The 13,675-nt window shown below is 36.4% G+C and overlaps 1 protein-coding gene across 50 annotated transcripts in view; it reads right to left on the bottom strand.

The window, feature by feature from the left end:
• SEC62 (SEC62 homolog, preprotein translocation factor) overlaps positions 1–13,675 on the bottom strand; it is a 332,886-nt gene that overhangs the window by 15,334 nt on the left and 303,877 nt on the right. For all 50 annotated transcript variants that reach the window (XM_050779982.1, XM_050779987.1, XM_050780021.1 and 47 more), the window contains exons 3-4: positions 5,985–6,093; positions 4,651–4,756 (exon numbers count right to left, since the gene is read on the bottom strand). In XM_050779982.1, the coding sequence (XP_050635939.1) occupies positions 4,651–4,756; positions 5,985–6,093 (215 nt within the window). The remainder of the gene's footprint in view (positions 1–4,650; positions 4,757–5,984; positions 6,094–13,675) is intronic.

Here is a 13,675-nt window from a genome sequence, read left to right as displayed (position 1 = left end):
TGTTCTTTTTTCTCCAAGTACTTCACAATTCAGTCTGACACTGTAATAATTATCTTCAATTAAGTAATGATTAAATATACTAAGATGAGATTTTTGGACTCTGAAAAGGACTTGCACAGCATCAAATTGAAAAATGTGCAATATATTTGGCAAAACATGATGCATTCCTGATATCACTACTTTCTCTCTAAATAGATTGTTCTTCTCTCTTTTTAGCAGTTATTATTTCATATTCTCACCTTAGGGCCTTCACACTAGCTGTTCCCTTTCCTTAGAATGTTCTTCCCCCAAATAAGCATGTCCTTTTGTTTCATTCCCTCACTTTCTTCATTTTCCCTCAACCACAACTACTCTGTTTAAAACCTAAGCCCACCTTCCCACTCTCTCGTTTCCTGTCACCCTATCCATAGCACTTATCTTCTAACTCACTATGTAATTTGTTACAGTTGTTTGCTCCTTCACTAGACGGTAAACTTTTTAAGAGACAGAGAGATCCTTGCTTTATTCATTTTTTATCTTACCCCAAATTAAGTCAACCTTGCTTGGTAGTTTCTCTTTAACCTTATAATCCTACTCAAGAAATTGGGTTGCCCTTATTTTTGTCATCTAAAAGTCACTTTTTCAAATCTCATGTTCTAGTTTCAGAATTCCTGACTGGTTTCTTCATTCCTGCTTTGATAATGTACAACTACCACAATACGATCTAGAAGCTAGGTCTCACCACCACCACTGGTGCCTGCTAATGGTGACTATCTAGCTACCTTTCTACTTACACCTCACTGGTGCCTGCTCCAGCACATCGCAGCACTTGTTAACTAGATGCTTTCTTCCTGCCCAGATAACCACTTCTTTTTGTCATTGTGTTCAGTCCCCTGAAGCACCTGTGTTTTACCTGCCTGGCTGGGCTTCCATCTGCTCCCCAATTAGGTCCAGCCTATGAGCACTTCCACAAAGCTAATTTCTAGGTTTCCTCATTTGGCCCATACTACTTATTCAGAAGACCTATTTTTAAATTCTGCAAATATCATTGTGCAAATGTTCAAAGTGCCCCCTAAAATACTAATCATATCTGCTATGAATATATATACAAATATAAACAAACAAGAATCTGAAAGGAGACCTTAATGATTAACTACTTAGGAGTACAAAGTGGGATTTAAGAATAGTAGTGGGATATTTGAAAATGAAGTGCAGTCTTGTAGTTTTTACTCTTCTTCAGAATGTCTTACAAAAAAATCTGTAATGAAAATATGTTCTACTTTTCTTTGTGCACTTATGTGATTTTCAGATTTCCTATCAGGAACATTTATTACCACTACAAATGAAAATAAAAATACATCCTGTTTATCATATGTTAATTGAAAAACCAGCATTTTTATAATGCAGCTCATATACATGTCCATATATTAAGAGTACATGTGTACACATACAGGTACCTGAAGTACATATTCTCAAATGGTAATGTGGCTATCTATGAAGCAACATTATTAGTAATTTGGATTTTCTTCTAAATCATTTGCAACATTTCCCATTTTCTTAAATTTACTTTATTGGAAAAAAATTATTCTTAATAAAGAAATAATTAAAAAAAAAAAAATGCAACTTTAGTAGAAAAAAGCCTTTTCCGCTAGGCATGGTGGCTCACGCCTGTAATCCCAGCACTTTGGGAGGCTGAGGCGGGTGGATCACAAGGTCAGGAGATCGAGCCCATCCTGGCTAACACGGTGAAACTCCATTTCTACTAAAAATACAAAAAATTGGCCGGGCGTGGTGGTGGGTGCCTGTAGTCCCAGCTACTCGGGAGGCTGAAGCAGGAGAATGGTGTGAACCTGGGAGGCGGAGCTTGCTGTGAGCCGAGATCTCGCCACTGCACTCCAGCCTGGTGACGGAGCAAGACTCCATCTCAAAAAAAAAAAAAGAAAAAAGCCTTTTCCCTGATGAGTAGATACAGAAGGCAATAGAAACAGCAGGATCATCTGCTTCTGTCAACTTTCCTGCACTGCTGCCCACCCCCATGAAAGAAAAGTAGACTATTAACTTTCAATTAAATTATGTTGAAAATAATTTCACAATTAGGTCAAAAGGTGAGACTGACATTAACATTTGTGTAATATCAGAGCCTCCGTTTGGCTTTAAACACATGGTACAGAACACATTACTAACATAAAGCTTTCTGACATTTTTACAGAACTACTCAAACTTTCCTATCTCGGTGTGTTCCATGCCCTTTGCTCGGAATGAATTTCCTTTATTCTCTTGTTTGTTGGGTAATCACCTATTTATGTTTCAAAATTTACTTGAAACATTTTCTGTGTGATGTCATTCTTCGTAGTTTCACCATCTCTCTCTTCCTTATAGAACACACCACATTGTAATTAGTTATAAATCTTTCCTAACAGATCAGAGTATGTTCTGATGTAGGGACCAAGTCACAGCCATGATTGTATTCCTGGAGCCTAGAATATTTGTTAAGTGGTTTTAAAATAGCTCTAAAAAGTTTTAAAAATTGCTTCTGTATTTTTTTCCCTCACCTCCATCTTTTTTCAGATTTAACAAACATTTATTAAATGCCAGACATGTTGGGGACTTTCACCAATGTGGCAAAGGTGGGTTTTTATTAAGTGCTCACACTGTGGTAATTGTTATGGAGTTACAATAAAGTATAAAACAGTCTTACAACTGTTTTCAGATTTAGCTGGGAGGAGATTTAAAAAAAAAATAACACATATGTAGCAATTCTGAAATAGTTAAGGGCCAAACTGGGAGGTACTAATGTGATAAACTCAGACCTTTAGACAGAAAGGCTGATGAAGGCTGGAGAGCCTGGGGAAGAGTACATGGTAGAGGAAGGACTTGAGGGATTTGTTTGTGATTTTGAGAGGCACATGGGACAGAGGAAAGAGAACCATTTAGGCAAAGTGGCAAGTTATGACAAGAGAAAGACCAGAAGAGAAGATGAGTGTGGCATGTGCACAAGACCGAGGACGACATAACTGGATTGGGGGTCAGCGATACAAAGTCTTGTGGAGACTTAACCTAATATGTATGAGTTCATTCGTGATACAGCCCATAAAAAGGTATAGATCACATTAGAAAAGATTGTTTTATCATCCTACATTTTCCTATTTTGTTTTTCCTCAGACTCCCTCATGCCACTTAGCTGCTTCAGAAAAACTGACAGTATTGGAGGATGCCAAAAAGAGAAAAAAAGAAACTGGACAAGAGTCCCTTTGTGATTTTGTCTGCTACTGGGCAGCAACTCATGAGGACTGGCCAACAAGACTCTATGGTTGTATTAGAAGTGGCTCTGGAGACCTTAAAGTTATGCTACTCTCATTTATTTTAGTGCAGAAAGGACTCAATCTGACGTCAGTGGGAAGAGCATATACAATGAAAATCGAGTATCTTTGGACACTCTCTGTACTCAGGTCTTTTGAGCTTTTCAAATAACAAGGTACCAAGGCTCCTAAAAAGCCAAAAAATGTGGAATCACATTGGCCACTCTACTCAGAGATTTGGGCTTACAGATCTAATAGCTCCATTAAATGCATCTTCATTTTGTTGGAGGAGACAGTATTTGTATTTTTAGTAGAGACAGGGTTTCACCGTGTTAGCCAGGATGGTCTCCATCTCCTGACCTCGTGATCCGCCTGCCTCAGTCTCCCAAAGTGCTAGGATTACAGGCGTGAGCTACTGCGCCCGGCCGAAACCTATTGTTTCTAAAAGGTCTGTTAGTAACCTCTAGTCTTTGGCAACTAAGAATTTTAAGAAATATTCAATAATTCTTTGACTTGACAGCTTAAGAAACCAGGTGGTGAAATAGTGTTTTTTAAGAGGGTTCTTAGGTGGCTGATACTTTAGGTGCCATTAAATAAAATATTAGTACACATAAAATAATCTAAAATCCCCAAAGATAAGCTTTAGTGTTTTGAAAACAAAATTTAGTTAACATATATTAAGAAAATGCTTAGTATTAAGTAAACCAAGAAAAAAAGAAAAAAATGGAAAGAAAAACTAGCATACTTCTTTCCAAAAGGAAGGTGACTTTATCTTTTAGGCAAACCACTCACCATCAAAAGTTTTTTCAAAACAGAAAAAAATCTATTACGAAAAATACATGTACATTACTGAATTAGCTGTATTTCATCTTGAAATTCTCAGAAAAAGACAAGGTAGATGTTGCAGCTGCCTTGATTTTAGAAGAAATACTACATTAGCAAACACTGAACCAAATAGGAAAGGGTATGCGGCTTATGGCTCAGAGTGCAGGCGCTGAAAAAATTGCGGTAACACAGCTAATAGGAATTCCTGCAAGTTTTGAAAAAAAGACTCCCCAACCAATTTGCTCTACAAAAGAAAGAACTTCCTTTTCTACTGTAGGCACTGGTATACGATTTTTGTTGCTGACCCTTCAGTAGGGCTCACAAATATATAAAAGTAATAAAACATAAATAAAAATTATATACAGTTAAAAGTATAATAGTCTAATACCAAACACATTTCCAGAGGTACCAAAGAAATCAGGTTACATGTGAAAACTATATTTGAGTTATGTTGTAGTATCACTACATTTAATGATGTAAGGAGCTTCAGGACTACGAAGAAAATTTAAAATTATTATGTTATTCTTCACTAAGAAATAAACAGTACCTGTTACAGTAGTCAACCACAGACTCCCTGGTTGTAAATAAAGCTTCCTCTCCTTTCTTGGCCTTTGCCCACTTTGAATCCAAAAGACAATCCACTGCTTTTGAAGCTGAAGAAAAAATTCATTATTTTAAATTTAGTATACATGGGAATTTATGTCTATCTAAATAATATTTTACAAAGTGAAATTTCAACACTCTGGCAACAAAAAAGAAAACCAAACTCAACAGAAAATTAAATCTAACATGATCATGATTAATAGTTCCCCAAAACCTCAACTTGTGAAATATATTAAGTATCTTTTAAAAGTAATGTTGGGAAATAATGGCATTCAGAAATACCAACTAAAGCAAGATAAATTAATGGGGAAATATTCAAAAATTTAAAATATCTGTATGTAACTATCACTCTTATTAATCACAAGCATATGTAGATAAACCAAAATATTCTCTGCTCCCTGCAAGTAATAAAAATTCTCATCAAGTTTTACTCTAATACACTGAGGAAGAAGCTCTGTCAACAATCTACTGCTGTCACAAGAAACAGCTAAACATACTATCTGAAGAGATTAGCACATCTACTTTTTTAAAGTTATAATGAATGTCAAATCATTAATAACACTAAAGAGAGAGATGATAAAGGAATTTTCCTCTCTACTGGCAATTTAGTTTTTTTTTTCTTCTAAGAGACAGGTTTTTGCTCTGTCACCCAGGCTGGAGTACAGTGGTGAGATCATAGTTAACTGCATCCTCTAACTCCTGGGCTCAAGCCATCCTCTCACTTCAGAGGCACATGCCATCATACTCATCTAATTTTTTTTGTAGAGATAGGATCTCACTGTGTTGCATAGGCTGGTCTTGAACTCCTGGCCTCAAGTAATCCTCTTGCCTTGGCTTCCCAAAGTGTTGGGACTATAGGTGTGAGCCACGACACCCAGCTGCAATTCACTTTTAATTGATGAGAAAGGCAAACTCAACCCCTACTTATAAGCTCTGGTGTTATAAATGACATCAGCTTATAATGACATTGTTCGGGGGAAAAAAGCCAAAGCTCTTAGTTCCAAGTACACATACTATCTAAACAAAAGGTAGTATTTTAAAACACTGAAAATAAATCCTATTTTAAAAAATTTCCAACAATTGTTATTAGAAAACATGTTATTTTTTTATTATAGACATTTTCAATCATAAAAGGGAAGAACAGAATAATCAACTGCCATATGCCCATCACCAGAACAATAACATTTGGAAAGCACTTTTAAAACTTCTACATATCTCAAACGTAGGTTAACTTCACAAGATAGGTACACTAATATGATTTTACTGGTATAATCCTACCAATAAAATAATCAACCCGGTGACCCATCATATTGGTGGACTTTGTTGGACAGTTGAATCGAAGATACTTGGCCACAGCCTTCTCTTCTTTAGATGGTTCACCAACTTCCTGCAACATATGAATATGAATTTAGTATAATCATTTACTTGAGAAATCCATGCGCTGAAGAATAATTTACAAATCTATTTTATGAACCTTTTTTTTTTTTTTTTTTTTTTTTTTTTTTGAGACGGAGTCTCGCTCTGTCGCCCAGGCTGGAGTGCAGTGGTGCAATCTAAGCTCACTGCAACCTCTGCCTCCTGAGTTCAAGCGATTCTCCCGCCTCAGCCTCCTGAGTAGCTGGGATTACAGGTGCCTGCCACCATGCCCAGCTAATTTTTGTAGTTTTAGTAGTGACAGGGTTTCGCCATGTTGGCCAGGGTGATCTTGAACTTCTGACCTCAAGTGATCTGCTGGCCTCGGTGTCCCAAAGTGCTGGGATTACAGGCATGAGCCACTGCTGCTGGCCTATAGTCTCTTTTTATAAGCCACAAGGCAGTAATTAAAAAGATAAGAGTTGCTAGTAGTGAGTACCCAAATGTCAAAGTAAGTAGAAACAAATGTCATAAATAAATGTTAAAATAACAGCCAAAGATAGGTACTCTGAACAATGGACAACAGATCGCAGGAGGAGTTCTCAAATTAATCAATGACAGCTGCCTCAGTGTGGTAGCCATAAGAACTACTGAGACAATGACAATTTGTATTCTCTTTGCTTTCCCACTGTGGTTGCAGATACTAGACACTCCTGGGACTGTCTTTCTGATATTCTCTTCTCCAGTAAGGATGAAGCAAAAATAAAAAATGCAAAAAGAGATATTACTATCTCATTTGAAGAAGTGATTAACAGAAGTGCACTGACAAAGAGTCGTTTTGGAAAGGCTGTTTTAGTCTTTCTCTGCTTTCTTTCTTCTATACCTTTTCCCAAATTTTCTATTATTTTCTTTATTGTTTCTCATTCCCTATCTTCCCTGTATTCCCTTTCATTCTGAAATTCTTTGACAATTCCTCCTGTGAACTTATTTTCCCTGCTCACGTACTGAAGACGATGAAGGCTGTCTATCTTTGTATACATCTTATGTATAAACTTTCAAAAGTTGTCTTATTGCTGTAAGCTACTGAAACAAATGCACTGTTCTTAATTACTGTCTTTAATTACACGCTTAAGCACAATACACAGAACATTCAATATTTCCAGCAACATATAATCTAAATGTGAATGATTTCAAGAAGGTCTGCTTCTTTAAAGAATAAAATGCCAAATAATAGTAAAAAATTATCTGGCAAGAATCTAAGATGCCAAGAATTAATGCTAAACACAGTTGTTTCAAGCGAAAAAAATCTAATGATGCAAAATAGAAAAAAGAATCTATCCAACTTATCTATGTCAGGTTTTTCCAAAGTTAAGTCTGAATTCAGTTATGTTTGAGGAAAATAAAGAACAATCAACAAACCTTTAATTTTATCCCAAAAAGGAATAATGTGTTAGAGGAAGTGGAGGTTTGTGTCTTGGTTACTGAGTCTCCTGGCAGCTACATCTCTCATTTCTTCCTTTGTATTTCCCAAGTCCTCTACTTCCAGTAGCCAATTACCTGTGTAAGATCATACCAGTGTACAATTTCTACAGTCTGCAACTACCAGCTGTGGGCTATTTGTGGAAATAAAAATTAAAAGCCCAAACCACTCAACCCAAAAGAAGACTACTGTAAAAATCAAGTATTATGAAATTAAAACTTTTATATATGAAAATATGTATCACAAAAAGTAGAATCTTTTTTTTTGTTTGTTTGGTTTTTTTTGAGACACACACAGTCTTGCTCTGTCACCCAGGCTGGAGTACAATGGTGCTATCTCAGCTCACTGCAACCTCCACCTCCTGGGTTCAAGTGATTCTCGTGCCTCAGCCTCCTGAGTAGCTGGGATTACAGGTGCCTACCACCATATCCGGCTAATTTTTTGTATTTTTTGTAGAGATGGGATTTTACCATGTTGGCCGGGCTGGTCTCGAATTCCTGACCTAGGTGATCTGCATGCCTCAGCCTCCCAAAGTGCCACGATTACAGGCATGAGCCACCACACCCAGCCAAAAAGTAGAATCTTAAAAAATGGCAAATTAAAAATTTAACACTCCAAGTTCAGGAACATCTACAAGATTCATAATGATTTATTTGAGGTCGGACTACAAAATATACTTTCTGATATAATAAAAGGCAAAAATTCCTCATTAAAATTTTTGAAACCATACTAAAATATATTAATATATGTTGGTATCAGGTATATTAAATGGTAATATTTAATTATGTTTGTAAAATACACTACACTTCGCAGAGCCTCAATTAGTAAATAATATTCTATATATCCATACATCTGAAAAAGTAATACTATAAAAGTTGAAAATAATACTATAAATGGTTTATAAAAACCGATTCTATTATATAATCACACCACACATGCTCAATTTTTTCCTTATCTGATACATCTGTTGTCAACTTAAAGCTGATCTAATTAAATAATTTGTTACTGGGAGATGCTTGATTAAAAATTGTGGGGGAGAAGTCTGAATAAACGTGACCTGTTCTTTCAGACTTACAGAGTACTTACCCTATCATCTTTGGATGCTACAGTTAACAGCAAAGATTTGCAAGACATGATATGTACACTCTATTACATAACTATTAGAAGCAGTAATTATTATTTCACAAAAAGAGAGGCAGAAAAAATATTTTTGAAATACACAAAGTAGGATGGGTCGGGTGGCTCATGCCTGTAATCCCAGTACTTTGGGAGGCTGAGGCAGGCAGACTGCTTGAGCCCCGAAGACCAGGCTTGAGACAAGCCTGGGCAACATGGTGAAACTCCTTCTCTACTAAAAAAAAAAAAAAAAAAAGAAAAGAAAAGAAAAGAAAAAAAGAAAAAGGTGGTGCACATGTGTCGTTCCAGCTACTCAGGAGGCTGAGGTAGGAAGACCATCTGAGCCCTGGGAGGTTGAGGCTGCAGTGAACCAAGATCATGCCACTGCACTCCAGCCTTGGCAACAAAGTAAAAGCACACAAAGTAGGAGTGAGATTATCAATGTGGACAGGAACACTGGAAGAGGAAGCTAAATTTTGAAAGATGAACCAGTTTTGGGTAAATTGATTGAAAAGCTATAAATATTGTGGCTGAGAATGACACAAAATTGGCTGTAGTAGAGACAAGCTAGGAAGTATTGGGAGATTAAGTGTGTAAAAGTAGAATAAAGAGTCATCAAGGTAGGTGGGGAAATTTCTACTTTATTCTGTAAGCAGGAGAAAGACCACTAGTAGTTTCTGAATAGGACATAATTAGAAAAATGATTTAGACATGATTTGGTGGCTGTGTGTAGGATGAACTGGAAAAAAATGCGTAAGGCAGGGAAACGGATGGAAGACTACTGTAATATCCAAGTAAATTGTGGTGTGATACCAGATTATAAGTGGGAAAGAAATTTAGATATTTGAAACATTTCAAATGTAGAACAGATAGAACTCAATGATAAAGGATAAATAAAATGGCTAGGTAAAGATGTCAGATTTCTAACTTTATCAACAGAGGAAATTTGGGAGGAAGGTAATTGTAGAGAAAGACCGTATCAAATTTAGGCATGATACATATATACTCATACTAACACTCAATAATACTATTCCTGAATACAGACATAAATATACTAATCTACTTACTGCTGATAGAGGCATCACATGTAAAATCTGATTAAATATTAGGATACATAAAAATTGAGAATTACATATTACGCAATAGGGAATCTGATATGTATGCACAAAATTTAAAAATCTCATTTTAACAATTAATTTCAAGTTCACCAAACTCTTCCAAAACTGCATCCTGTCCTTTGTAAAGGCACCACCAAGTGGCAATGAAAGGAAGAGAAAACACGGACTTAGATAATCTCTCCCAACTAGACACAGATTTAACTTGTTTATTGATACTTTCTTAAAGTATTGCAATTTATTAACTTATAATAACTTATCCATATTGTAGACTGCCTTCAATGCAACAATATAGTTTGTGCCACTGCTTGGGCTTTGAAGCCAGAAAGACCAATTGCTGTAGAAGAGTACCATGAGAGGCAGGGCTCAGCGGCTCATCCCTGTAATCCCCACCACTTTGGGAAGCCGAGGTGGGCTGCCTGAGACCAGGAGTTTAAGACCAGCCTGGGTAACAAAGTGATACTCCATCTCTACAAAAACTTTAAAAAAATTAGCTAGGTGAGGTGGTGCACACCTGTAGCCCCAGCTAGTTGGGAGGCTGCAGCCAGAGGATCACTTGAGCCCAGGAGTTTGAGTCTCTAGTGAGCTATGATGCCATCACTGCATTCCAGCCTGGGTACCAGAGTGAGACCTTGTCTCTTTAAAAAAAAAAAAAAAAAAAAAAAAAAAAAAAGAAAAGAAAAGATAAAAGAGTACCATGAGAACATGAACAGATAGTTGGGATTACAAGCACAAGCCACCACATCCAACGTGCATGGAGTCTTCACTTTCACTGTTCTCCTGATATAGCATAAGGGAGTACAAAAGTTTTACCTTCTTTCTGTCTGTACGTTGGACCACAGTACCTCCCCTCTTTCTTTTGATGTAAACAGAATATTTTTGTAACTTCCTAGAAGACTTCTTTCCTAGAAGACTTCTAACAAAGTGAAGGGCTTTTGGGAATAGTAGCACCCGCTAATAAAGAGAAACCAACCCATCAATCTTCAAATGAATGGAGAGAACTTCTTAGTTCAATGAATGAACACAACTGTCTTAAAATGAGGAAGCTAAGAGTCAATAAATTTAGGCTGGACTGCTTTTCCTTTCTTTGCACCCAATACCAATACATTGGGTGTTGTAACTTAAAATCCAAAATTATTTAAATTGGAAGTTTGGTTAGAACACTCTTATAAAATTCTTTAATAAATACTATGTTTTACTTTAAAATACAGCAACACTAAAATACTATGATAAAATAGAGTTTGCCATTTCTAAGTTATTTTAGTCAATATTTAACCTTTTTGAGAAAAAAATAATAGATCAAGAGTAAATATGCCACGGGCATCAATCTTACAGAATTTGTGATACAGAGGAACTTTTAAAAATTACTACACCCAGGCCGGGCGCGGTGGCTCAAGCCTGTAATCCCAGCACTTTGGGAAGCCGAGACGGGTGGATCACGAGGTCAGGAGATCGAGACTATCCTGGTGAACACGGTAAACCCCGTCTCTACTAAAAAAAATACAAAAAAACTAGCCAGGAAGGTGGCGGGCGCCTGTAGTCCCAGCAACTCGGGAGGCTGAGGCAGGAGAATGGCATAAACCCGGGAGGTGGAGCTTGCAGTGAGCCGAGATCCGGCCACTGCACTCCAGCCTGGGCGACACAGTGAGATTCCGTCTCAAAAAAAAAAAAAAAAAAAATTTACTACATCTAATAAAAATTAGCTTAGCTGATCTGTCAACCATGAACTGAGCAAAAAAGAAAAATGCTTGGTTCAAGCAGCATAAAATATTTGTGAAAAATGCAAATAGTAGTTTAACAATAAAATCTGAAAGCTGGAGGGGACCTTAATCTTTAGTAACACAGTGTGCTATACAAATAAAGCTGTACAAGAGTATCTAGACAACAGCAGTACCCTTCTGTAATAGCTCCAACTCCCTTCTATTGTATTCTTTCCTTAGCAATGGGTTTGCTAAACTGCAAAACCCTCCATTAAGTCTTTGGGGGGAGTTTTCTGATTTAGGACTGGCTTCCTGAGTTCCTTCTCTTCAGAATATTCGGAGTCAGACATCAGACCTGTATAGCTGGCTATATAGTCCTAAATTTTCTCTTTTCTTCCCTGTCCTGAAATTAAGCACATAAGCCCATAATATGTCAAGGTTTTATTGCTTGCCAGGAAGACAGATGGGTGCAACAAAAATAACTAATGGAGGGTTATAAAAGTTCTAAGAATTAGCCATTTAAATGTCTCAAAACTCAACTGGATATTTTACATATAAGCAGAATACTGAATGGGACGATTCTCTTTAGCAAGGACAAGTCATGTTAAGTCTTCACGTTGTACAGTTCAATAATAAAGAAGTCAGGATTAAATTATTTCAGAGCAACTTTTTTTTATCTATTGTGACACAGAAAGAGTATTCAGTTGGGAATCAGAAGACCTGGTCTAAATCTGGTTTTACTATCTTGATTGATGATCCTGGATTAAGTCACAAAACCTCACTGGACCTCAGTTTATCTGAAAAACGAGGGTGTTGGGTAAGATCAGTAAGCTGTAGGATCACCACTCTGCTTTCATGTAAGACTGAATTCATGAAAAAGGCTTCCCAACAAATCCTACTAGATCCTTTTAAACTCTAAAATTTCTTGATACCAGGATTGTAAATCAACTACTGGTATGCAGCAGCACATTGTTCATCTATATGTAGTTACTGTATGAGTACATGTAGCTCACTTCTGGTTTTCAGTGACCAGTAATGTGAGTCCAAGAAGGAAATGTGACAACAGTCCTCTTGCTAGAAACTTCAGTGGGACACGAGAATCTGAAATTACACTGAATTACACAGAAAAAGCAAATTAGCTACCTTTTTTTTTTTTAACCCCGAACTTATCTGTTTGTATCAAACATTTCTCCCCAATGTGCAAATTACAATTAAAGATCACTGAATCACTAAACGTAAACATCTTTCTGAACATAAAATGCCAAGCAACAAATGACAGAAACTCAGCTGGTATTACAGACTTTTTTGCCTAAAAATTCCACAACAGGATCTTTTTTGTAAGTTAAACTCTAAACTTTTCATTACACTTGATCTTTTTATCACAAGTGATTACAGAGCTTCTGATTATCTGGAATGATAAAACTGAGGTATTTTCTAGGCTAGTATATTTTGACAAGTGTGTTAGGCTGCATAAAAGTAGTACTCTAAGATCTCTCACAAACATTTTACACAGCCATGCAGAAAATTTCAAGGACAGAAAAATAAATGTCACTTAATTTTGTGTATGCCAAGTAGGTTTTTAATAACTGATCCTCAAATAATAGAAAGTAAATAGCTATACTCTACATAACTCCCAACATAACAGTTTATTTACTGAATAGGGGGTTGCTAATCTTTCTTCAGTATATCAAAGAGTACTTAACAAAAAACAAAATAACAATCCAATCTAAATCCTTCATCCTGGGTAAGGAGTAGAATAGAAGGAAGGGGTTATGTGCCAAATACTTTTAATAACTTTTAATAAATAAGTTGACTCACCTATTATTTTCACAGCAACCTTAAAGTTTTTCTTTTTTGAGGTAAATATCCCTTCTTACACATGCAGAAAGTGAGGTAAAAATTAACTTGCTCAAAGTTACTCAGCCAATAATTGGTGGAGCTGGGGTACAAACAGGCAGTCTGGCTCAAGTTTGAGCTCTCTGCCACTGTCACATTACTCCACAGCCTCTGTTTAATATAAGATCACAACTAAAATAAGAGCAGCTATTCAAAAGGTGAATTATATAACCCTTACAACAATATTAAAAAGCAACTGGAATTGTAAAACAATGTGTATTGAAGGGCATAAAATTGTACTGTCAAGAGTAAATCTAAGAAGTTCTGTAAGTACAAATCTGACAGATAATTTCAATACACAATCTAATA

The sequence above is a fragment of the Macaca thibetana genome, chromosome 2 (genome assembly GCF_024542745.1).
Source record: "Macaca thibetana thibetana isolate TM-01 chromosome 2, ASM2454274v1, whole genome shotgun sequence".
Taxonomy (NCBI): Eukaryota; Metazoa; Chordata; class Mammalia; order Primates; family Cercopithecidae; genus Macaca; species Macaca thibetana.
Note: the sequence above shows the minus strand (reverse complement) of the source record. Positions and strands in the feature narration are given on the sequence as shown.